This window comes from Oncorhynchus keta, chromosome 14 (assembly GCF_023373465.1).
Source record: "Oncorhynchus keta strain PuntledgeMale-10-30-2019 chromosome 14, Oket_V2, whole genome shotgun sequence".
NCBI lineage: Eukaryota > Metazoa > Chordata > Actinopteri > Salmoniformes > Salmonidae > Oncorhynchus > Oncorhynchus keta.
This window is the reverse complement of record NC_068434.1, coordinates 63,839,388-63,863,731: the sequence shown is the minus strand read 5'-3', so window position 1 is coordinate 63,863,731 and position 24,344 is coordinate 63,839,388. Positions and strand designations below refer to the sequence as shown.

The 24,344-nt window shown below is 44.9% G+C and overlaps 2 protein-coding genes across 4 annotated transcripts in view; one reads left to right on the top strand and one right to left on the bottom strand.

The window, feature by feature from the left end:
- Positions 1-17,743, top strand: part of piezo1 (piezo-type mechanosensitive ion channel component 1) — an 80,567-nt gene extending 62,824 nt beyond the window's left edge. For both annotated transcript variants that reach the window (XM_052462113.1, XM_052462112.1), the window contains 29 exons: positions 254-358; positions 549-705; positions 930-1,173; positions 1,306-1,402; positions 1,578-1,743; positions 1,873-1,962; positions 2,333-2,412; positions 2,619-2,690; positions 6,408-6,508; positions 6,685-6,814; positions 6,958-7,041; positions 7,176-7,348; positions 7,451-7,572; positions 8,129-8,287; positions 8,442-8,700; positions 9,624-9,812; positions 10,985-11,294; positions 11,437-11,560; positions 11,802-11,949; positions 12,214-12,428; positions 12,600-12,758; positions 12,893-13,040; positions 13,149-13,337; positions 13,502-13,594; positions 13,814-13,986; positions 14,143-14,265; positions 15,520-15,599; positions 16,124-16,322; positions 16,478-17,743. In XM_052462113.1, coding sequence (XP_052318073.1) covers positions 254-358; positions 549-705; positions 930-1,173; positions 1,306-1,402; positions 1,578-1,743; positions 1,873-1,962; positions 2,333-2,412; positions 2,619-2,690; positions 6,408-6,508; positions 6,685-6,814; positions 6,958-7,041; positions 7,176-7,348; positions 7,451-7,572; positions 8,129-8,287; positions 8,442-8,700; positions 9,624-9,812; positions 10,985-11,294; positions 11,437-11,560; positions 11,802-11,949; positions 12,214-12,428; positions 12,600-12,758; positions 12,893-13,040; positions 13,149-13,337; positions 13,502-13,594; positions 13,814-13,986; positions 14,143-14,265; positions 15,520-15,599; positions 16,124-16,322; positions 16,478-16,742 — 4,454 coding nt within the window. In that variant the 3' untranslated portion in view covers positions 16,743-17,743. The remainder of the gene's footprint in view (positions 1-253; positions 359-548; positions 706-929; positions 1,174-1,305; positions 1,403-1,577; positions 1,744-1,872; positions 1,963-2,332; positions 2,413-2,618; positions 2,691-6,407; positions 6,509-6,684; positions 6,815-6,957; positions 7,042-7,175; positions 7,349-7,450; positions 7,573-8,128; positions 8,288-8,441; positions 8,701-9,623; positions 9,813-10,984; positions 11,295-11,436; positions 11,561-11,801; positions 11,950-12,213; positions 12,429-12,599; positions 12,759-12,892; positions 13,041-13,148; positions 13,338-13,501; positions 13,595-13,813; positions 13,987-14,142; positions 14,266-15,519; positions 15,600-16,123; positions 16,323-16,477) is intronic.
- Positions 17,744-17,992: 249 nt separating this feature from the next.
- On the bottom strand, positions 17,993-24,283 carry LOC118393771 (cytoplasmic tRNA 2-thiolation protein 2-like). Of its 2 annotated transcripts, XM_035786820.2 has the most exons (15): positions 23,989-24,280; positions 23,743-23,817; positions 23,464-23,542; positions 23,321-23,380; positions 23,091-23,151; positions 22,853-22,962; positions 22,101-22,390; positions 21,826-21,961; positions 21,519-21,650; positions 21,320-21,411; positions 19,629-19,723; positions 19,267-19,471; positions 18,573-18,633; positions 18,397-18,455; positions 17,993-18,268 (listed from the first exon to the last, which is right to left on the bottom strand). In XM_035786820.2, the coding sequence occupies exons 1-15, from the start codon at positions 24,042-24,044 to the stop codon at positions 18,184-18,186; spliced, it is 1,596 nt and encodes a 531-aa protein (XP_035642713.1). In that variant the 5' UTR covers positions 24,045-24,280; the 3' UTR covers positions 17,993-18,183. The 2 variants fall into 2 exon arrangements, with proteins under 2 accessions (XP_035642713.1, XP_052318074.1); XM_052462114.1 differs by lacking the exons at positions 17,993-18,268; positions 18,397-18,455; positions 18,573-18,633 and adding an exon at positions 18,656-19,160 and having other exon boundaries at positions 23,989-24,283.
- Between the last annotated feature and the right edge of the window lie 61 nt (positions 24,284-24,344).

Sequence of the window (24,344 nt, the reverse complement as noted above, 5' to 3'; positions counted from 1 at the left end):
TACCCCTGGTACCTACAGTACCTGACAGTGTATGTCCCTCCCTCTATAGACTACCCCTGGTACCTACAGTATCTGACAGTGTATGTCCCTCCCTCTATAGACTACCCCTGGTACCTACAGTACCTGACAGTGTATGTCCCTCCCTCTATAGACTACCCCTGGTACCTACAGTATCTGACAGTGTATGTCCCTCCCTCTATAGACTACCCCTGGTACCTACAGTATCTGACAGTGTATGTCCCTCCCTCTATAGATTACCCCTGGCGATGGAACACCCCCGTCATAATCAACTCAGCACTCATCAAATGGATCTACCTCCCAGACTTCTACACCATCCCCAACTCCAAGAACCTCATTGGTCAGTCTCTTTCCTCACCTGACCTCAGTGATATTGTGACCTACTAACGCTACGACCTGTGTTTGACCTCAAAATATCCTGGTCATAGATGCATAATATAAAAAATGGTTCATTATTAATTTGATGATGTTCTACTGTAGCGTTCCTCCTGTCTGATGCTGATGGTTGTGTCTGTATCTGGTCTCTCCAGCGGACTTTGTCCTCCTGATGTGTGCCTCCCAGCAGTGGAAGGTGTTTGAGGATGAGAAGAGGGAGGAGTGGATGGTCCTGGCTGGGGAGAACACAGACGACCCTAACCCCATGGACGAGCGACCTTTTAACCCTGCCCCCAACTTCATCAACTGCAGGTACTGTATGACCAGACACCGAGAACGACTGACCTAACAGCAGCTATAACCACACTCCTCCTCTTCATACCCTTCAGGCATTATTATGAGGGGCGGTAGTTTTTTCTGACTATGTGACCTGACCAGGAAAAACTCTGGGCACTAATTATTATACATCCTCAACTACACCTACCAGTTTACAGTATCAACATTAACTCTCATCTCTCTCTCCCCCTCTCCTCCAGGTGTTACCTGGACATGACCAAGGTGCTGGTGTTCCGTCACATGTTCTGGTTTGTCTTGTCGGTGGTGTTTGTGACGGGGGCCACCAGGATCAGTGTGTTCGGCCTGGGCTACCTGCTGGCCTGCTTCTTCTTCCTGCTCTTCGGCACCAAGCTGCTCAGGAAGCCCTCCCGCACGCGCCTGGTCATGTGGGACTGCCTCATCATCTACAACGTGGCCGTAATCATCTCCAAGAACATGCTGTCTGTGAGTGGCTATGCACCTCGCTGTGGACAACCACATACTGCAACCATGCACCTATACAGGGTGGTAATAAACCTGGTTAGGTGAACTGCTATGCTTGTATACATTTTAAGTGAGAGTGTGTGTTGTCCCCAGATCTTGGCCTGTGTGTTTGTGTTGGAGATGCAGAAAAGTTTCTGCTGGGTGATCCAACTCTTCAGTCTGGTCTGCACAGTGAAGGGTTACTATGACCGTGAGTACTCAACACATACAGATGGATACAGTTCTTTTATCACTATGAGTGAACACACATGTCACCCTCCAAATTGGCAGGAAAACAATGATAATATAGAATAACCATAGCGGACTTTATGTATGTATGTATGTATGTGTGTGTGTGTGTGTGTGTGTGTGTGTGTGTGCTACAGCTAAGACTGTGAGCGATAAGGCGTGTACTCTGCCTGTAGAGGAGGCAGGCATCATCTGGGACAGTATCTGCTTCTTCTTCCTCCTACTGCAGAGGAGAGTGTTCCTCAGCTGCTACTTCCTGCACGTGACAGCCGACCTGCAGGCCTCTGCCCGCCAAGCCTCCCGGTGAGCACTGGTCTCCACAGCACCCCCTGGAGGGCACCCTAAAAGCCACGACATTCCCCTGCAACTGCCACAGAGTTTTGTATGTACTGTATGGAAACATTATGTTGACCTGATGTTTGATTGGGACAGGGGCTTTGAGCTGTTCAGGGCCAGCATTGTGAAGAACATGCGCTTCCACCAGGAAGTAGAGAAGAAGTCCCTCTCGCAGCTCAAGAGATCGTGAGTAACCATAGAAGTGACCGCTTTCCGTGTTCTCAACACATTGAGCCATTCCTCATGTATAAAGTTAAAACAGGCTAATGAGAGAGCCAGATCTCATAATTAGCCCATAGCCAAGAATTGGCCACTAGCAAGGCCAATAATCTCCCCCTGCATATGTCTGATGAATGTGACAGCAGATGGACGATCTCTGGAAAACACATGTCCAAAACCAAGGCTGTAGTGTGGTCAAGTGCCATATTATGTGACTGCTTAATCATATACAACTAATGTAGAAAAAATGGGGAGAGGAATGAGAGCGAGAGGGTAAAGTAGTCAGTGCTCATCATGAGTCATGATGACATCAGAATATGTCTGCCCTTCCCCTCAGGATGGAACGGATCCGCTCCAAACAGGAGAAGTGTAAAGAGGGACGTCGGAAATCGGACACCAAGGCGGATCCGGCATCAGGTACTCAACTTCATTACTTTGTACTGATCCGGCAGGCATGAAATGAGCCTTGGTTTGGACTTGTGCGCTCACTGTCATGAATCATACTATTAACCATTAATACATTTATTCAAAGTAATTCAACAACCCATCTCTACGGATGATGGTTTGAGGGTGGTTGTATTTGCTGTTTGGTAAAGCCTGAGGCCCTTCATCTCACCCCACAGAGCCACAGAGGGAAAAGAGAAGCCACAAGCGTGGCAAGAAGTGGCAAGAGCCCTGGCTGGACCATGCTAAAGGTTTGCTCCATATCCCACCACTAGATAGACCTCTGTCAGTGTATATGTCAGTGCCAGACTGACTTTCTCCATCTCTACAGTATCTGACCCCACACTTATCTCACACCAAGTGCTTAAGTGGATGTGGATGTGTTTCTGCGTGCAGCTGCTTGTCGTGTGCCCGTATGTGCATGTTCCAGATGTGTCTATTAGCATCCATGTATATAATATTGTTTATGTGACTGTGCACTCTCTATCCTCTGTAATGGAATTGTGTCTGAGAGACTTCTTCTGGGAGGTCATCCAGTCAGTTAGAATCACGTCATTACCCGAGGTTGGGCTGTATCCCAAGATGCCCTTAGCTCAAATAAAATACCTTCCATCTGTCTGCCTCAGGAGGTCCGGAAATTAGATCTGTCTGGGCTCTTTGATATTGAAATAGGGGTATTTTTCTCCTGTGGTGAGCTGCATCTGATGTCTTCTGTCGGTAATGGGGAAATGGTTGGCTGAGCCGGCCTTTACTGTTTACATGCACTGTCAGAAATCTGGAAAAGTTTTCCTTAGGACCGAACCAATCAGAGTTTGTCAAACAGTTTATTAGCAGACTTATAGTGTTTCATAATGGACAAGATTTTATACATTGGGTTAGTACCCATATTTATCTATACTTTTTGAATTGCAGGTGCAGTCCAGTAAAGGATTGTAATCTTCCGGTCTTTTTGGCCTGTCTTTCCCTACATCTGTTTTCATTATTTCCTTCCTCAGACAGAACTTCATTGTCCAATGCTGCAAGTTAGTTCCTTAGTTTCTGTTTAGTTTGAAAATCAGACACTAAACACTCCTGGGTTTGAAGTGGTCTCAGTGTATATGAGTTATGAATAGTTGTACTTAGGGCTGTTGCGGTGACCGTATTACCGCCACACCGGTGGTCACGAATCATGAAGGCAGTCAAAGTTAATTAGGCTTCTCCAAGCTCTGATGCGGCTGATGGTCATTAGTAGCCTACCAAACTTGCTAACTGCCTAGGACTCAGCACTCTATTGTCCCTATAATCACTCTGACATTAATGCAAATGTGTACGAAAATCTAATCAAACACTTCATGAGAGCCCATGAGCTCATGTTGCGCAACATTTCTATAGGCTATGCAATTGCGTGAGAAAACAGAGTGATGGCCTCTACTAAAAAGAGGAGGATCCCATCAGCTTTCTATAGGCTAGGCCTGCTATATTTATTTCTCAACGTTCCTAATATTAAGCACATTGTTTATCTTTACAACAGGAGTATAGCCTACCTGGCTGGCATGAAAATGAACCACCGGAAAAGCGTCCTCCATTGGCTATTTAAGTGCACAGATTACTTGTGTGATAATGATCCATTCTAAATCAACAAATTTCACGCATATATTATTTATTATATGTAAAGACAAGATAAAATCAAGAATAGTCTGATGGGTGACAATATATATTATGACTTGTGAATGATGCCCAGCATGAGAAACTGCCTTTTTTTTGTGACTTTGTGACTAATTATATATTAATTTTTAATTTTACCTTTATTTAACCAGGCAAGTCAGTTAAGAACACATTCTTATTTGCAATGACGGCCTGGGAACAGTGGGTTAACTGCCTGTTCAGGGGCAGAACGACAGATTTGTACCTTGTCAGCTCGGGGGTTTGAACTCACAACCTTCTGGTTACTAGTCCAACACTCTAACCACTAGGCACACTTCATGTAGCCTAGCCCATAGGCCTATATGTTTGTATCACAACTAAAGTGGCCAAATAACTTCTTTAAGCACATTAATCCGCTTTACAAGGGGTTTAGCGCCTAACTGGCATACATAAGCCTATTACCATGTGCGCATTGCTGCGCTTATAATGTGAAGGAATAGCCTATTAGTTTATCAACATTTTAAGATAAATATTTCTGATCTGTTGCGTCAGCCACATTGGGAAAAAAAGTTTTTGTTGATGCTAATGGTTGTATTAATTTGAGATCTATTGCATCCCACAACTGTCTCAGACTATGTTTGGAATATTTATTTCTCGCACAGAATAGAATAGGTTGACTATGGGGATAGTATATTGACATAGGTGGGTGCTTTTGCAGTTCGTTAGGCCTATTCATCTTGTTGACTGACGAAAAGTAAATGTGGACAGATCTGCCAATATCTTCAATATGCACCTCGGAATTGGATTAGGACGTGCTCGGTTGTGTCCCCGATATGTCTGTCTTCACTTCTAGCCTGTGAGAAAGAGACGATCACATGATGTGAGTGAGAGGTGCTTCTTAAAGATCCTCCACCCAAATCTAACTGCCTGTAGCTCAGGACCTGAAGCAAGGATATACATATTCTTCATACCGTTTGAAAGGAAACACTTTGAAGTTTGTGGAAATGGGAAATGGATATAGGAGAATATAACACATTAGATCTGGTAAAAGATAATACAAAGAAAAAAACATGTGTTTTTTTGTATTTTTTTGTACCATCTTTGAAATGCAAGAGAAAGACCATCATGTATTATTCCAGACCATGCACAATTTAGATGGCAGCAGTGTATGTGCAAAGTTTTAGACTATGTGCCTAATTGGTTTATTAATACATTTACAAGTTCATAACTGTGAACTCTCCTCAAACAATAGCATGGTATTCTTCCACTGTAATAGCTACTGTAAATTGGACAGTGCGGTTAGATGAACAAGAATTTAAACTTTCTGCCAATATCAGATATGTCTATGTCCTGGGAAATGTCCTTGTTACTTACAACCTCGTGCTAATCGCATACGTTAGCTCAAGCCTACGTTAGCTCAACCGTTCCGTGGGGGACCCACCGATCTGCAGCACTCGGGTGAAGGGCACAACGCAGCACTCCGGGCCAAGGGCTTAACAGCCACTGGCCGCGAAAAGGCGTGGATTTTTTTAGGGAGCGTTACAGTCACCAAAGGAGATGCAGCCGTGATGTTCGAGGCATTATCAAGTGCTTGTCAAATTGTGAATGAGAGACTAATGAAGTGTGTACACCCTGCGCAAAAAAACAAACAAAGCAGAGCTCATGCCTTTCAAGCAACTATTTTCAAATCATCATTAGGGTCGTATCATGCAGCCTTACATTGTATTAACAATCAAAACATATAGCCCAACATTTGTAGAACAAATAAAGTTGCAGTATTAACTTTAAATTAAATGTATTTGTTAACTGCTCAACACAGAATAGCTGCACATGTGCACTCCCTCAAATCCTTTTGAGAAAATATCCTTTCTATTTTATTCAACCTTGTTAAATTGTATTCTTCATACTATAAAGTAATATAAAAAATAATGCCACAGAATTCTAAGCAAATCCTGTCTCCTAAATGAACTAGTGTAGCCCATAGCCATTTAGCATAGCCAGATCAAGACCTTAAATAAGGACAGCTCAGAGTATGCTAATCTGTTTTTCTGAATAGACTAGATTTTCTTCATATCATGCTTCTTTAGACCTGTCTAAAATAAATAGTGGATTTATTTTGAAGGTGTAGGCTATATTACATGGAGTTAGACTTTTTAAAATGTAGATTCTCTAAAGTTCTGCATCAGTGGCTTGTGTGGAAGCTATTTGCTTTACAATCACCGGCTGACTAAATTTCGTGACCGCCACAGCCATAGTTGTACTACCAGTAAATGCATTCACTACCCATGGTCTGTCCTGTCCCCATGTATTGATATCATCTGGATGGTTTCTGTTTACCTTTGCAGTGTTGCATTCTGGGGATTACTACCTGTTTGAGTCGGACAGTGAGGAGGAAGACGAACTGTTTTCAGAAGAAAAAAAGCCTCAGAAACAGACTGCCTTTCAGGTGAGTTTACCTTACAGTTAATCAACACAGCCTCTGCCACCACAGCATTTTCACAGTGCTAAAATGCGCTGAAATGTGCAAAAAGAAACAATATTACTCAAAATACTCCAATGTTTGCTTTTCATAATGCAGTATTGAAGCATGTGAATTCCTCCTGCCTCCCCCTGTGCCCTCAGCTGGCGTACCGGGCGTGGGTGACCAGCGCCAAGGCAACGCTGAGGGAACGTCAGGAGAGACAGAAAGAACAGAGGAGGCTGGAAAGAGAGGAGAGACGGCAGAGGAAACAGGACAGTTCTCCAGCATCAGGTCAGAGTACACACACTCTCTCACACACACACACACTCTCTCACACACACACACACACACACACACACACACACACACACACACACACACACACACACACACACACACACACAGTGATTAACTTGTTGTTTTTTCTGTTACAGGTCATGAAGGTAGTCTTGAATTTGAAGAAAGCATTTCACATGAAGAGATAGACGACAATGACGAACTTGATGGAGAGGGCTCAGGTATTTTGGGGTTTATTTAATGATGTAGGTTACATATTTTGGCCACTATATTCCCAGTGCCATTTATTAATTAAGTTTCACACATTTTATTGTCTGTATGACCAAGTGCAATGTAATCTCATGCTGTGCTATAGGGAAGGCAGACATTGTGCAGAGGATCCTGGACGTCCTCATGTTGCTGTGGGTCGTGTTCCTGGCCATGGTGGATGGCCTAACAGAGTGGCTCAACCTCATCACCAAGCAGTACGTGGACACCTCCACCGTGCTGTGCAACGAACGCTACCACCTCATACACAACGTCAGCCAGGTCAGTTATAAGGTACCTCCCACAACCAGAAGTCATCTACTTCTAGTGGGGCCCTGTCCCAGTATGACCAGTGATGGACCCTAATCCTGTAGTGTTTTACAGGGATCTCTGAGGGAGCCCATGGAGGATCAGCTGTCCCAGGGCAGCGAGAGCCCCACTATGGAGACCTGTCTGGGAGACATAGAGGGAGACACGGACCACATGAATAGAACCAGTGCCACCAGGTTGGTGAAGGTGATGGCCCATTTAACCTATTGGGCACATTAATATTGAATACTTTTTTCGAGGGAGGAACAGAATAGAATTTAACAACATTTATATGAAAAAAATTCCTTTGCTTACTGGTTTGTAATCATCTACACTGAACAAAAATATAAAGTGTTGGTCCCATGTTTCATGAGCTGAAATAAAAAATCCCAGAAATGTTTCATGTGCACAAAAAGCTTATATCCCCTCAAAGTTTGTGCACAAATTTGTTTACATCCCTGTTCGTTAATATTTCTCCTTTGACAAGATAATCCATCCACATGACAGGTATGGAATATCAAGAAAATTACACAGGTGCAACTTGTGCTGGGGACAAGAAAATTAGCCGTTTTGTCACACAACACAATGCCACAGATTAGGGCCTAATACATTTATTTAAATTGACTGATTTCCTCATATGAACTGTAACTAAGTAGCATCTTTGAAGTTGTTGCATGTTGCGTTTATATTTTTGTTCAGTATATAATTCAGTCAGTGTTGAGTGTTATTGCTGACCTGTGTGTTATGTTGTAGTGGGTTGGAGCTGGTGGAGCTGAGCGAGCGTGAGCATCACAGCGGCACCACCCTGTGTTGTTCAGAGCCCACTCTGGAGCTGCTGGGGGTGGAGCCAGAACCACAGCACAAAAGCCGCTACCGCCACTCCAGGACCGCCAGCGAGATGCTCACTGACCGGTACTAACATATACTTCCCAGAAGACCTCTACAGTTGACATGCTACAGACCCCAGCTTCTAGCCTGATCGACTCTGTCCCCACATATCAGCTTGTGTATGTTCTGCTTGTATGAACTGTACTGACCCCGATGTCTCTATACCCCCCTAACTCAGGCAGTTCTTTGTGAAGGAGCTGGTCCAGTGTAGAGAGTTCTACTCCTCTCAGAACCGCCTGCTGAAGCTGCAGTTTGCCCTGTACAACCTCCTGGCTGCCAACTCAGAGCTGGTGTGCTACTTCATCATCGTGCTCAACAACATGGTGACGGCCTCTGTCATCTCAGTGGTGCTGCCCATCCTCATCTTCCTCTGGGCCATGCTGGCCGTGCCACGCCCCACCAAGAAGTTCTGGATGACCGCTATTGTCTACACTGAGGTGGGTCGTTGGGTTGAAAATGCTGGTACCAGGCCTCCCGGGTGGCGCAGTGGTTAAGGGCGCTGTACAGCAGCCACCAGAGACTCTGGGTTCGCGCCCAAGCTCGTAACCGTCCGCGACCAGGAGGTCCGTGGGACGACTCACAATTGGCCTAGCGTCGTCCGGGTTAGGGAGTGTTTGGCTGGTAGGGATATCCTTGTCTCATCGCGCACCAGCAACTCCTGTGGCGGGCCAGGCGCAGTGCACGCTAACCAAGGTTGCCAGGTGCACTGTGTTTCCTCCAACACATTGGTGCGGCTGGCTTCCGGGTTGGATGCGCGCTGTGTTAAGAAGCAGTGCGGCTTGGTTGGGTTGTGTATCGGAGGACGCATGACTTTCAACCTTTGTCTCTCCCGAGCCCGTACGGGAGTTGTAGCGATGACACAAGATAGTAGCTACGAACAATTGGATACCACAAAATTGGGGAGAAAAAGGGGTCAAATTCAAAACCAAAATAAAAAAATGCTGGTACCAAGACAGAGCTGGTAGATTATAGATTGTTATTGTTGCACTGATGTGGTATGGTAGTGCACACCTATACAAGCCTGTTGAGACATAGCCATTGCACAGGTGCAGACACTTACTATCTTCTCCCTCTTCTTGCTTTCGTTGGCTAAAGGGGTGAAGTATGTAATGTGTAAGATTGGTTTACACCAGGTGTGCAATAAAAAACAAAAGGTAGAAACCAAGTAGCATTCTAAAATTTCCAGACCTAATTTAGGGCTTTATTCCACACTGTTCCCGTTCCAGGCTGTTAGCTTTTACAAAAAATACAAAATACAAAAAAAAGTCATATTTAACAGATGGTCGTGTATCAGATACGTTTCTTTATGTTAAACTATGTTTCCCTCTGCATTGTTCTGGTTTGTTCCGGTTCTACTCAGGTCATGGTGGTGGTAAAGTACCTGTTCCAGTTTGGTTTCTTCCCGTGGAACAGTGTATATGAGCTCACGCTGAACGAGGACAAGCCTTTCTTCCCACCTCGTATCCTGGGCCTGGAGAAGACTGATAACTACATCCGCTATGATCTGCTGCAGCTGCTGGCTCTCTTCTTCCATCGCTCACTGCTACAGGTATACCAGCCCACCATTGAACTCTCAGACATGACTTTATAATCATACACTACCGTTCAAAAGCTTGGGGTCACTTAGAAATGTCCTTGCTTTTTGAAAGAGAATCCCCCCAAAAATGTCCATTAAAATAACATCAAATTGATCAGAAATACAGTGGAGACATTGTTAATGTTGTAAATGACTTGTAGCTGGAAATGGCTGATTTTTTTTTTTAATGGAATATCTACATAGGCGTACAGAGAGGCCCATTATCAGCAACCGTCACTCCTTTGTTCCAATGGCACGTTGTGTTAGCTAATCCAAGTTTATCAAGGCTAATGGATCAGTAGAAAACCCTTTTGCAATTATGTTAGCACAGCTGAAAACTGTTGTTCTGATTAAATAAGCAATAAAACGGTTCTTCTTTAGACTAGTTGAGTATCTGGAGCATCAGCATTTGTGGGTTCGATTACAGGCTCAAAATGGCCAGAAACAATGAACTTTCTAATGTACTTGTCCTCTTGCTCAGTTGTGCACCGGTGCTTCCCACTCTTTCTATTCTGGTTAGAGCCCGTTTGCACTGTTCTGTGATGGGAGTAGTAAACAGCGTTGTATGAGATCTTCAGTTTCTTGGCAATTTCTCGCATGAAATAGCCTTAATTTCTTAGACAAAGAATAGACTGACGAGTTTCAGAAGAAAGGTCTTTGTTTCTGGCCATTTTGAGCCTGTAATCGAACCCACAAGTGCTGATGCTCCAGATACTTAACTAGTCTAAAGAAGGTCAGTTTTATTGCTTCTTTAATCAGAACAACAGTTTTCAGCTGTGCTAACATAACTGCAAAAGGGTTTTCTAATGATCAATTAGCCTTTTAAAATGATAAACTAAGATTAGCTAACACAACGTGCCATTGGAACACAGGAGTGATGGTTGCTGATAATGGGCCTCTGTACGCCTATGTAGATATTCCATTAAAAATCAGCTGTTTCCAGCTAAAATAGTCATTTACAACGTTAACAATGTCTATACTGTATTTCTGATCAATTTAATGTTATTTTAATGGACAAAAAATGTGCTTTTCTTTCAAAAAGCAAGGACATTTCTAAGTGACCCCAGATTTTGAACGGTAGTGTACGTTTATACCACAAGATTCAATCCTCCTAACGGTTTTGTTTCTTCACTGTCTCTCATCAGCGGTATGGCCTGTGGGACCAGGAATGTGCTCTGGAGGAGAAGCCCTCACGGCCATCAGAGGAGGCCAACAAGAAGGAGGGAGGAGAGGGGGAGGGGGTGGAAGTCCATGTTCATCCCAGCCCAGGACCCAGCCTCATGGACCTGGAGGAACTCAAACCAGACGAGGACCAGAAGGCCGAACCAGAGCCTGAACCAGAGCCCAGCACCAGCATAGCCCCTACCCCAGAGCCGCCCCCCAGCCTGCCTGTGGAGGGACCCAAGAAGAAGGGCAGCATCATGCGCTTCCGCAAGAAAAAACAATTAAGCAAAGGTCAGTTAAAGAAACTAGCAGTAGAGAGGAGAATGAAGACATTCATGAATTAAGGGCTTGGGATTTCAGAATAGGAGTGTGTGTCCTTATGACTGCCCTCCTCAGTTACAGTGAAAAGATTTGTATTCTGTTTGTATCCTAGAAGCCTTAGATATCAAGGCTGAGAAGAAGGAGCAGAAGAAGAAACAGAAGGGTAAGCGTAGAGAGGCAGCCAGTAAGAAGCTGATAGCAGCGGGAGAGAAGATCAAGCACCTCACCATCACAGCGTAAGTACACAGGAGTTACTCACTAGAGAGCTCGTCAGACAATACTGACGTCACACAGTTGCATAACCAGTGGACTCTCTAGTGTTATTGTGCTTTGTAAATAATTCTGTGGGTTTTGATTTTCATTTAGAAGTGTAATTGGTTGTGACGCGATTGCTGTGCTGTATGAATCAGCTGTCCTCTATAATCTTGCCATATTTGGGCATGAGGCAGTGATTTGATTTCCCAACCCTCTTTGTAGTGTGCGGAATGTCTACAAGCCGTGTCACGAATTCTTCAGCGACATCTTACATGCACCGTACCGTGCTGCCACTGATGTCTACGCCCTCATGTTCCTCACTGACGTGGTGGATTTCATCATCATTGTCTTTGGTTTCTGGGCCTTTGGAGTGAGTACTGTTTACATGACTGCATTGAATGCACTTGCTGTACGAGGCCACTCTTGACACACAACCTATTCCTATACCTGCACCGGCAAAAGCTCTCAAACCTCTCAAAAACAGTTCCTGATATTGTATTACTCATTGTTGCATCACCACCTACATGTAATTCCGATGAAACAATCAAAACACCATGTCTAGAAGCTCTGTGCTTGGTCACAGGACACTATAATAGCATTCTGTGGACTAAACGGTTCGCCTGTTGTGCCTCAGAAACACTCGGCCGCAGCAGACATTGCCTCCACGCTGTCAGAGGACCAGGTGCCCGAGGCCTTCCTGGTGATGCTGCTCATCCAGTTCAGCACCATGATCATCGACCGAGCCCTCTACCTCCGCAAGACCGTCCTGGGCAAGCTCATCTTCCAGATCATCCTGGTGTTCGGCATCCACCTCTGGATGTTCTTCATCCTGCCTGCTGTCACTGAGAGGTGAGGAAGACGAGGGTGTGTCCGCAGAGTGACACATCTCATTACGTCTTGTCTATTTAATCACGCTTGTGTTTGTCTATCTTCGTGGTGTTCGACAGTCCTGAAGCGGTGTGCCTATTGCATCATTTCTCTGAGGTGTGTACTGAGGTGTGTCTCCCTCTCTCCTCTCAGGATGTTCAGTCAAAACTCGGTGGCTCAGCTCTGGTACTTCTTCAAGTGTATCTACTTTGCCCTGTCGGCCTATCAGATCCGCTGTGGCTACCCCACCCGAATCCTGGGCAACTTCCTCACTAAGAAGTTCAACCACCTCAACCTCTTCCTCTTCCAAGGGTGAGTCTGTCCATTCATAATCTCCTACTCTGCCACACCATATCATATGTTTGAGTCAGGGTGTCTCCCTGTTCAGGGAGGTGATGGGATGAGGTTGGGTATTGGTACAGGGTGATATTGTCTGTCTGTCTCAGGTTCCGCTTGGTGCCCTTCCTGGTGGAGCTCCGGGCAGTGATGGACTGGGTATGGACTGACACCACTCTGTCCCTCTCCAACTGGATGTGTGTGGAAGACATCTACGCCAACATCTTCATCATCAAGTGCAGCCGTGAGACAGAGAAGGTACAAAGGACCTCTAGGTTACAGATGTAGTTGATAAAATCCCTTGCCGTCTGTTGTAGTATGTGATTAGGCCAGCAGTTCTTACAGCTGGTTCCTCTTCATCCTCAGAAATACCCTCAGCCCAAAGGCCAGAAGAAGAAGAAGATAGTGAAGTATGGGATGGGAGGACTCATCATCTTCTTTCTCATCTGCATCATCTGGTTCCCGCTGCTCTTCATCTCGTTGGTCAGATCAGTGGTGGGCGTGGTCAATCACCCTGTGGATGTCACAGTGACCGTCAAGCTGGGAGGATATGAGGTAATTACACTCTAATGGGCACCGGACCCATACTGCCCATCTTCAACGGCAAGTCTCATCCAGCACTAAAATGCAAGCAATGGAGAATCTATGGAAGATATATTTGATATGTGCTCATGTTAGATTTGTTGTACTAAAACGTGAACCGTTGTCCCTCTCCATAGCCCTTGTTCACCATGAGTGTCCAGCAGCAGTCCATTCAGTCCTTCACTGAGGAGGACTACAACAAACTCACCACCAACTTCTATGACAATGCTGTGCGTAATACCTCCAACTCTACTGTAAAGAGCTCATCCAATTTCCTTCCCTTGGGCACCCTGTTTTAGATTCTAATTAAACAAATTGTGTACAACTGTGAGTAAGTGATCCCTGTTGAATGATGAATACAACAAACATGGACTTGAGCTCTGCTGCTCTCTATTTGCCTGCGCGGTAGGTAGTTGTAACTTCTGACTGTCTGTGTGTGTCCCCTGCAGAGGGCTATGCAGTTCATCACCCTCTACAGCTATGAGGACATAGTGACAGCTAAGATCGAGGGCAGCTCAGGGTCAGTGTGGAGGATCAGCCCACCAAGTCGACAGGAGGTGGTCAAGGAGCTGCTGGGCAGCCCTGTGGACATGACCCTACGCCTGGCCTGGACCTTCCAGAGGTCAGCTGGGTGTGGTGTGTGTGTGCATCTGTATGTGTATGCACCTGTTTGTGTGTGTGGTTTTTAAGTTGTTGCAGACGTAAAAACATTTGTTTATGCAATTGCCCTGTGGTTTTCTATTGTATTTATTGTATTTGTGTCTGTCTCTTTCTTCAGGGACCTTGGCAAGGGTGGCACTGTGGAGCACACATCTGACAAGTACTCCATCGATCTGGATCCCGGCAACCCGGTCAGAGCAGACCTGGCTTCACTGCTTGTGGGGAACCGCACAGACCCAGTGTATGTTCTGCTCTCCGCTCAAAGTCAAATGTAGTAAACTCCGCAAAAAAAACGTCCCTTTTTCAGGACCCGGTCTTTCAAAGATAATTTGTAAAAATCCAAATAACTTCACAGATCTTCATTGTAAAGGGTTTAAACACTGTTTCCCATGCTTGTTCAATGAACCATAAACAATTAATGAACATGTACCTGTGGAACGGTCGTTAAGACACTAACAGCTTACAGACGGTAGGCAATTAAGGTCACAGTTATGAAAACTTAGGACACTAAAGAGGCCTTTCTACTGACTCTGAAAAACACCAAAACAAAGATGCCCAGGGTCCCTGCTTATTTTCGTGAATGTGCCTTAGGCATGCTGCAAGGAGGCATGAGGACTGCAGATGTGGCCAGGGCAATAAATTGCAATGTCCATACAGTGAGATGCCTAAGACAGCGCTACAGGGAGACAGGACGGACAGCTGATCGTCCTCGCGTAACAACACCTGCACAGGATTGGCACATCCGAACATCACACCTGCGGGACAGGTACAGGATGGCAACAACAACTGCCCGAGTTACACCAGGAACGCACAATCACTTCATCGGTGCTCTGACTGTCCACAATAGGCTGAGAGAGAATGGACTGAGGGCTTGTAAGCCTGTTGTACATCACCGGCAACAACGTCGCCTATGGGCACAAACTCACTGTCGCTGGACCAGACAGGACTGGAAAAAAAGTGCAGTTTTGTCTCACCAGGGGTGATGGTCGGATCCGCATTTATCGTCAAAGGAATGAGCATTACACAGAGGCCTTTACTCTGAAATGGGATTGATTTGGAGGTGGAGGGTCCGTCATGGTCTGGGGCGGTGTGTCCCAGCATCATCAGACTGAGCTTGTTGTCATTGCAGGCAATCTCAATGCTGTGCGTTGCAGGGAAGACATCCTCCTCCCTCATGTAGTACCCTTCCTGCAGGCTCATCCTGACATGACCCTCCAGCATGACAATGCCACCAGCCATACTGCTCGTTCTGTGTGCGATTTCCTGCAAGACAGTAATGTCAGTGTTCTGCCATGTTTGTGGAACTTGTTCAGTTTATGTCTCAGTTGTTGAGTCCTGTTATGTTCACACAAATATTTACACATGTTAAGTTTGCTGAAAATAAATGTGGTTGACAGTGGGAGGACGTTTCCTTTTTTGCTGAGTTTATTTCAATTTCTGTGTGAAATCCTGTCCTGAATTCTGTTTGACATTATCTGTACTTTTTTTTTATCAGACGTGTGCCTCACATGTTCCCCAACTATATCCGAGCACCAAACGGCGCCGAGGCCAAACCAGTCGACCAGCTGTATAAAGGTCAGAGCGGCTTTTATGTATAAACATCCTTCCTGCCACAGTACTAGAAATATAGACGGGTTAGCTGACAGCGTCACGAAAACCATGCACACGCTTCAAAGGGGCAGAAGGCAGTGTGTTGTTGTGGTTCTGGATGGTCAGATACCTTGCAACAATGACAAGAAACTGCCATTTGGTGAATCGTAAGTGACTCGTTTCAGCTCGTTGTTCTTGATACCATGTCTTGTTTTGACTGATGTCATGTCTACTAATAGGGCCAAAATTTGCTAGCTGTAACGATTTATTTGAGAGACAAGTGCTCATTGTTCAGCTTTATTTCTTTATATTTTCAATAAACATTGGAGATGATATATAGTTTACATGTAATCTACCATCTAAGCCAACTCCATCTGTTTTGCCCCATAGTTGCGCATGCATCAGTTTTGTTGCTAAACAACCAATTAATCTATAAGGAAGTTCAAAGCTAAAACATGGGCAGTCAGTCTACAAGTGCTACAATTCTCCGACACCATGTTATGTTGCAGGTGATGAGGATGGCTACCAGGATATAACACTGTCACTGATGAGGGACCGCTCTCTGAACAGCACCCGTGGGGCCCAGGAGTGGTGGGACATCAGCATCGCTGACTGTACTCCGTCCAAAGGGGCTTGCGGCGTCCTGCCGATGGTCATCTTCAATGACAAAGTCAGCCCCCCCAGTCTAGGTTTCCTGGCAGGATATGGGTAAGGATCTATGCGTGCCTGTGTTCTCAATGGTAGCCCATTCCAGCAAATCGAATAGACCTGATTTACATTCAAACTATTGTGTGGGAAATTAACTGTATAGACGAGAGATCTATGTTCAATTATGCTCATTCTACACTTGTTCTCCATTGCAGGATCATGGGGCTGTATGTGTCTGTGGTGCTGGTGATCGGGAAGTTTGTGAGGGGCTTCTTCAGTGAGATCTCTCACTCCATTATGTTTGAGGAGCTGCCCTGTGTTAACCGTATCCTCAAGCTGTGCACAGACATCTTCCTGGTCAGGGAGACAGGAGAGCTAGAGCTGGAAGAGGAGCTCTACTCCAAACTCATCTTCCTCTACCGCTCACCAGAGACTATGATTAAGTGGACAAGAGACAAACTATCAAGTGACAATCGCTAACCCCCCGGCTGTCCTGTCCAGATCACCCCTGGTTGGGGCTGTCTCACACACAGGGGTGCCTCTACCTGGTCTTCCTCTAAAAGACCCAATACTAGCTCCAGTGGGTCTATTTACACTGTGCACTAACCCCTCTTAGCCAGGGGGAAAGGCATGTTTTGTCTGTTTCTGTACTCTGACAGTACTATTTGCCTCTGCTGGTGGGCTGTACTGACACACAGTGAGCCAGAGGCTGTGTGGTGGCCAAGGGGTCTGCTCCAGTACCCGTCCCTGGGTTATGGAAAGTGTGGCTAGGCCTCTCCATTCAGAAGGGCAGGTTAGATGCTTTGCACTTTGACCACAGACTAAAGCCAGGCTCCTCTTGTCTTATTGCCTGGGTTCCAACAGAAATATCGGCTTCTGAATGAGGTATGATGGCCGGCTTGACCTACAGACACTACCGCTTAATGAAGAGACAGGCCCCCGGCTGGATCTTCACTACACTGACCAGCACAGTGTGGACTAACGCAACACCAAAGGGGACAATTTGAGAGAAAAAGGACCTAAAGTAGGGTGTTTGTTTCCAATCAAAACACTATTAGATCATATTCAGCCAAATCTCAGTCTTACTCAAACTGTTTACAAATTGAAACGCTTCAGTTGGGAGGAAAGCTAACTTTGTACGCGGCAACAAGTTACAGGCTTATTGATCGCAAGACTTGAATCTCTTAAGTGTTAAATGACAGAGTATAGCAACACTGTAAAGACTGAAACATGTCTTAGTCATGACAATCCTTACAAAACGTCTCCATGCTGGAATAATGCATAAGGCAACATTAGCCCCATCTCTGGAAATGTCATGCTGGAGTACATTCAGAAATTGTGACACTATAGAGAACACAGCGACCATTGTGCCTTTGTTTCTGAATTGTTACAATAGGGTTCAGCCATTGCTTGAGCAGTTTTTGCCAATATGCAAAAACCAAAACCTTTCCTAACTTTAATAAACATGTGTTATACTTTTATTTCCATATGTTTGCGCTCATTTTCAGAGAACCTGATGGGAGTTCTAATGCAGGTTGTTGCTATGGGATCTCTGTTTTGGAAGAATAATCATTTCTATTCCCAATAGAATGTGGTCCAGCTTCTAAACCAATGAAAATATTGTTCATTCTCATTTCTGACATGGAAAAACTAATTGTTTCAGCATCATACATCCATATTCAATTCATTAGTTATACCTGAATCAATGTTAGATTCACCACCAAGCAGTGTCATGTACAAAGCAGCTTTATTTTTGGTGCAGTTAAAATACAGTTTAAATCAGCCTATTGTCTTATAGCCAAATAATATTTACTCAGTCAGTTGATTCATTTAAAGCAATTGGTGTTAGTTTATATTGAGACAAACAGCCATGGCTGTATAGTTGCCACGGTAACTACGTCACTGCAGTGCTGTTGTGCAGTCACAAGGACCCATTGACCCTCAGGATGGCTTCATCCTCTTCCTCATCTAGCAGGAACTCACGGATCTCCTCCCTCATCTGAGACCTAGACAAGTCCATAAACAGAAGTAACAAGGTAAATAGAAGGATATGCTCAGTGCAATTCTACTGGTAATAACTCAGACATTATGGCTATTTCACGTTTTTGAGTTAAGAATGTTGTATAAATCTCACCTTCTCTTCCTTCTCTCAGCCTCTGACAGTATATATTGGGGAAGGGCATCTTCTGCTGTCTGTAGAACAGAGAAAGGCCATGGTTCACATTGCACATTGTCCTGCTGTAGTCTTTGTAAAGATGATGTTGGTCATGTTTAGGAGTAATGTGACGTGATAGACGTCCTTTCACTTACCATGTCTTTGATGGTCAGTCTACAACTGTAACACAACAGGCTTTTAAGATCCTCTGGCTCCCTGAAAGAGCACACACAGTATTGTATTAATTCAATAGCCTCTTGTACAAGTAATAATAAGTGGCTTGGCACTTCACCCTAAATGTAAACGTGAATATACACTGAGTGTACAAAAGATTTAGCTCTGCTCTTTCCGTGAATCCAGATGAAAGCTATGATCCCTTATTGGTGTCACTTGTTAAATCCACTTTAATATCAGTGGAGATGAAGGGGAGGTTACAGGTTAAATATTTTTAAGCCTTGAGACAATTGGGAAATTGATTGTGTGCCATTCAAAAGGGTGAATGGGCAGGACCATATTTAAGTGCCTTTGAGCGGTGTATGATGATAGGTACCAAGCGCACTGGTTTGTGTCAAGAATTGCACCGCTGGGTTCTAACTGAACAGTTCCCCATGTGTATCAAGAATGGTCCACCACCCAAAGGACACCCAGGCAACTTGACCACTGTGATTAGCATTGGGGCCAGCATCCCTGTGGAACGCTTTCGACACCTTGTAGAGTCAATGCCCCGACGAAGTGAGGTTGTTCTGAGGGCAAAAGGAGGGAGGCAACTCAATATTTGGAAGGTGTTCTTAATGTTTTGTACATAATCCAACTGTACAGTAATGAGACAGGAGACAAATGCCTACTGACTTATCAGAGGAGCAGCAGCCCCCCTCTCCAGTCATACAGCCCTGATGCTGGCCCCCTCCAGAGGAGCAGCACTGGCCCTGGCTTGCCGAGGAGGCTGGAGGCAGCCCTGGAGCTGCTGCTGAACCACGGGTGAACCCAGGGCTTGGGCCCCGCCTCTGAGACAGCTGCTCTGAGATCAGTGTAGCCTGGTAGGCAGAGAACTCCTCTAAAGAACATAAGGAGGCAGAGAGGGATAGGTAGAGATATTTGTGATTAGGGAATAGAAATACTAATTTCAGTACAAAATGACATGTACTTTTATTTAGTGAGTACAGTACATTTGTGATGTGATGCCGCTTTAGTACACTGGCAGTGTGACTCACCTAGTTTAGTGTCCAAGGCGCACACACACAGTAGGCACTTAGCAAAGGGTTGTGTGTTCTGAGGGGGACATGCTGTGTGGAGCTTCTCACTGGTCCTGGAAGACAACCATCAAAACAGGTACTCAATACCAAAATCCTCAACAGCTATCTTCACACGAGTCTAGATGCATAACAGGCTCATATATGATTGATATAGTATCCTAACAAAATCCATTTCCAACCACCATTTTCTTTACAAATACTGCACCATATAAAAGAGAAAAGAAACGTCCTCATTGTCAACTGCATTTATTTTCAGCAAACTTAACATGTGTAGATATGTGTGAACATAAGATTCAACAACAGACAGACAAACCCGAAAAAGTTCTACAGACATGTGACTAACAGAAATTGAATAATGTTACCCTGAACAAGGGCGGGGTCAAAATCAAGAGTAACAGTCAGTATATGGTGTGGCCACCAGCTGCATTAAGCACTGCAGTGAATCTCCTCCTCGTGGACTGTACCAGATTTGCCAGTTCTTGCTGTGAGATGTTACCCCACTCTTTCACCAAGTCAGAGATGTTCTGTCTGTTCTACAGACAGCAGAAGATGCCCTTCCCCAATATATACTGGAATGGCCCTAGCCCTCTGATTCAACAGGTCCCAGACGTGCTCAATGGGATTGACATCCGGGCTCTTCTCTGGTCATGGCAGAACATTGACATTCCTGTCTTGCAGGAAATCACTCACAGAACAAGCTGTATGGCTGGTGGCATTGTCATGTCATGTCAGGATGAGCCTGCAGGAAGGGTAACACGAGGGAGGAGGATGTCTTCCCTGTAACGCACAGCGTTGAGATTGACTGCAATGACAACAAGCTCAATCCAATGATGCTGTGACACATAGCCCCAGACCATGACAGACCCTCCAGCTCCAAATCAATCCCTCTTCAGAGTACAAGCCTCGGTGTAAAGCTCATTCTGTGAGACAAAACCGCGACTCGTCAGTAAAGATACCTTTTTGCCAGTCCTGTCTGGTCCAGCGACGGTGGGTTTGTGCCCATAGGTGACGTTGTTGTCGGTGATGTCTGGTGAGGACCTGCCGTAAAACAGGCTTACAAGCCCTCAGTCCAGCCTCTCTCAGCCTATTGCGGACAGTCTGAGCACTGATGGAGGGATTATGCGTTCTTGGTGTAACTCGGGCAGTTGTTGTTGCTGTCCTGTACCTGTCCCGCAGGTGTGATGTTCGGATGTGCCGATCCTGTGCAGGTGTTGTTACACATGGTCTGCCACTGCGAGGACGATCAGCTGTCCGTCCTGTCTCCATGTAGGGCTATCTTCGGCGTCTCACAATACGGACATTGCAATTTATTGCCCTGGCCACATCTGCAGTCCTCATGCCTCCTTGCAGCATGCCTAAGGCACGTTCACACAGATAAGCAGGGACCCTGGGCATCATTATTTTGGGGCTTTTCAGAGTCAGTAGAAAGGCCTCTTTAGTGTCCATAACTGTGACCTTAATTGCCTACCGCCTGTAAGCTGTTAGTGTCTTAACGACCGTTCCACAGGTACATGTTCATTAATTGTTCATGGTTCACTGAACAAGCATGGGAAACAGTGTTTAAACCCTTTACAATGAAGATCTGTGGATTTTAGAAGTCGTTCTTACAATTGGTTCCTAGTGTGGCTCTGTGTGCTAACCATCCTCACCTGTAAATTGTGCTGACAGTAGAGGGGAAGTCAGTCTGGAGTTTGGTGACAAAGCTCTCTGTCAGGTGCTGGATGCTGGCCTTGTCTTGTGCCTGGAAGAGGCGGTGAAGGAAGATTACTCTTAAAATACTAAACTGACTTGGCCGACAGTGCCACACTACATAACAATGATAGTAATCAGAACACAGTCGACTCTCACCTTCGTGTCCAGGCCAGGGATAAAGACGGAGGGGATGTCAAACATTCTGTTGTAATATGCTATTTCTTTAGAGGAATAGTCCCTCATGGGTCTGACAATGACCACGTCTCCATAGCGAGGATCTGAGAAGCCCTGTGAACATAGTAACATTTCAAAATAACACAGCTGCTGCTGCCAGAACTCAAAACACAATGTATGTCTATGTGGGGTAATGCTACAAACGGTACTTTATTGCAATATTTAGAGGGGCATAAACATAATGTTTACTATTCTACTGAGCTGAAAGAGGGGAGGATTTTGTCCTCACCGTGTCAGTTGCCAGCGATGCCCCTCGCCCCAGAGAGATGTTGCTGAGCAGTTTGATGGCCAGACGGGAGCAGCTGTCCCCCATCATCACCTTGGTGTAGCCCTGTGTCCTCGCTGTGTGGAGTATCAGGTGCTGCCTTGACAAAGCAATGCATTACACCTGTCATAAATGGCCTTTACACAAACTAGACCTTCAGAAGCATATCAGACATGTTCAACCCCCATATGCTCTGATACGTAAATAGCATGTCTCGGAGATACAGTCTAATCTCTCACCTCAGTGTATGTAGCAAATCCTCTTTGGCTGTCAGCGTCCTCACAGAGGCAAACAGTTTCTGAAGGGCTTGGGTGTGTTCAGGGGTGATGGGGCTGGTTACTCCATTCTCGACCTCATGCATGCTCAGACTGGACAGGTGACTCTGGGCATTCTCCACAGAGAGGTCTGGATGCTGGTTATTCTTGGTCTGGATGAATTGGTCCACAGCAGCTTTATAACTCGACCCAGTCTGTGGTTTTTCTGTTGCCGAGGATCCTGCCTCTAGCACTGAGCTGGGGAGACTGAGTACCTGAAACACCATGGGAAGTGAAAGACAATAGACATGATGATGCAACCACATGTTCTAAATAATGGCAAGCTATAATACAATGCCTTCGGGAAAGTATTCAGCCCCCTTGACTTTTTTCCACATTTTACTTTACAGCCTTATTCTAAAATTGATTAAATCGTTTTTTTCTCTCCTCAATCTACACACAATACCCTATAATGACAAAGCAAAAATAGGTTTACATTTTTGCTAATTTATATATTTTTAAAAATGAAATCCCATTTACAAAAGTATTCAGACCCTTTACTCAGTACCATCCATTTTATAATATGGCTGTAACGTAACAAAATGTGGAAAAAGTCAAGGGGTCTGAATACTTTCCGAAGGCACTGTACATATTTAATGCCAATGATCAAAGCTCAGTCTCACATCCCAGACAGAAGTACAAACAACATTTTTCTGGCCCATCTCTAGGCAGCTCACCTGCTCCAGGTGGACTATGTGGTAATGGTGATTAGTGGCTCTGAAAACTGACTCCAGTTGAGCCACTGCCCTCTCCCGCTCTTCCATGCTCTGACCACTGGCACCGCCCTCTGTCAAGACATAGTAATAGACAATCTTCACACATGAGCTAGTCTAATGGGCCAGAACCACCTGCTAAATTACAGATGAAGAAACAAACATTGTGCCAAAGAGCAGCGATGATCATCATGTACATTACCATCTATGTAGATAATTCCAGGGACAAATCTCAACTTCTTGGGTGCATCTCGACTCAAACCCTGAGAGAAGAAAGGTTCATTTTCATTCAGAAAAACAAAGAAACAGTTTGAAACCCTTAATAATTTGAAGAAACTTAATGAGTTGCATCTAAAATGTCAGCCCTGTGATATTTTAGTAATTGCAACATATAGTGTGACTCCACATCTAGGAAGACATTGACCCAGCTACCTCTTGAACCTGTGACAGCATGGAGCTAGAGGCTGGCCCTCCAGACACTGCAAGAAGAACCTACAACAGAGAAACAATGCCAACTCAGTTGTTTTTGTATCATGTAAGACGTTACACAAATGTTAGAGATTGATATTCAATACCTTCTCTCCTGGGAAAATGACCCGGTTCTTTCCCAGCATGGCCCGGAACTTGTGGATGAAGTACTCCTTGAAGCAGCCCCTGGCCAGAAGACATAGCCAAATAAATACATTACTTTTCATTATTAGCTACAAAGAGAATATATGCTTACAATGAGAGCAAAAGAAGCACAACTAAGTAAAAATGACCACTTTTAAATTTTTGCTGTAAGTTCTGTGGGGCCAGTTCTTGAGACAAATCATGTAGTTTGTGACTCTCAAAAGCAGTTCAATAAACGTTACCTGCAAAATGCATCTCCAGCTCGGATGATCAGTACCGCTGTATTTTCTTTGCATTTGACACACTTCTTGGAGACACTGCGATAAAAAAAGAATTGTGAGTGGATGGAAGCAGTTGCTACAACATACAACACTTTAAGTAGCTAAGCTAACGTTAGCTAGCGAGCTGAACATAGTTACACGTGGACATTAGCTTGACTGCAGTTTAGGCAACTGGGTAATCTAGCCGTTAATGGGTAAATCGTTTACCGTGGGGTCACTCTGTTTTCTAGCTGTCCATTGTATTCCTCATCGACCTGACACATGGTCGAGTTAGCTATCTATGTGACAAAGAGCTCTAATTTATTGTAGCTTGCTAGCCAACAATTGCAGAATGTAGCTGTAACAGTTTTCGGTTCAAGCTTGCCAGTTAAAACTATGTACGCAGATACCAGCGTTCGTCGAAACTCTATTTAGGTAGATAAATTCATTAGATTAGTGTAGCTATTTCGAGATTGATTTAATTCAGCCTATTTCTTATAGCTGTCAAAAGGCTCGTGCTGGAATAACACAGCGCATTTTGATGACGCGCTAGATTCTTTCCACAGTCATGTGAAGAGCGTTTT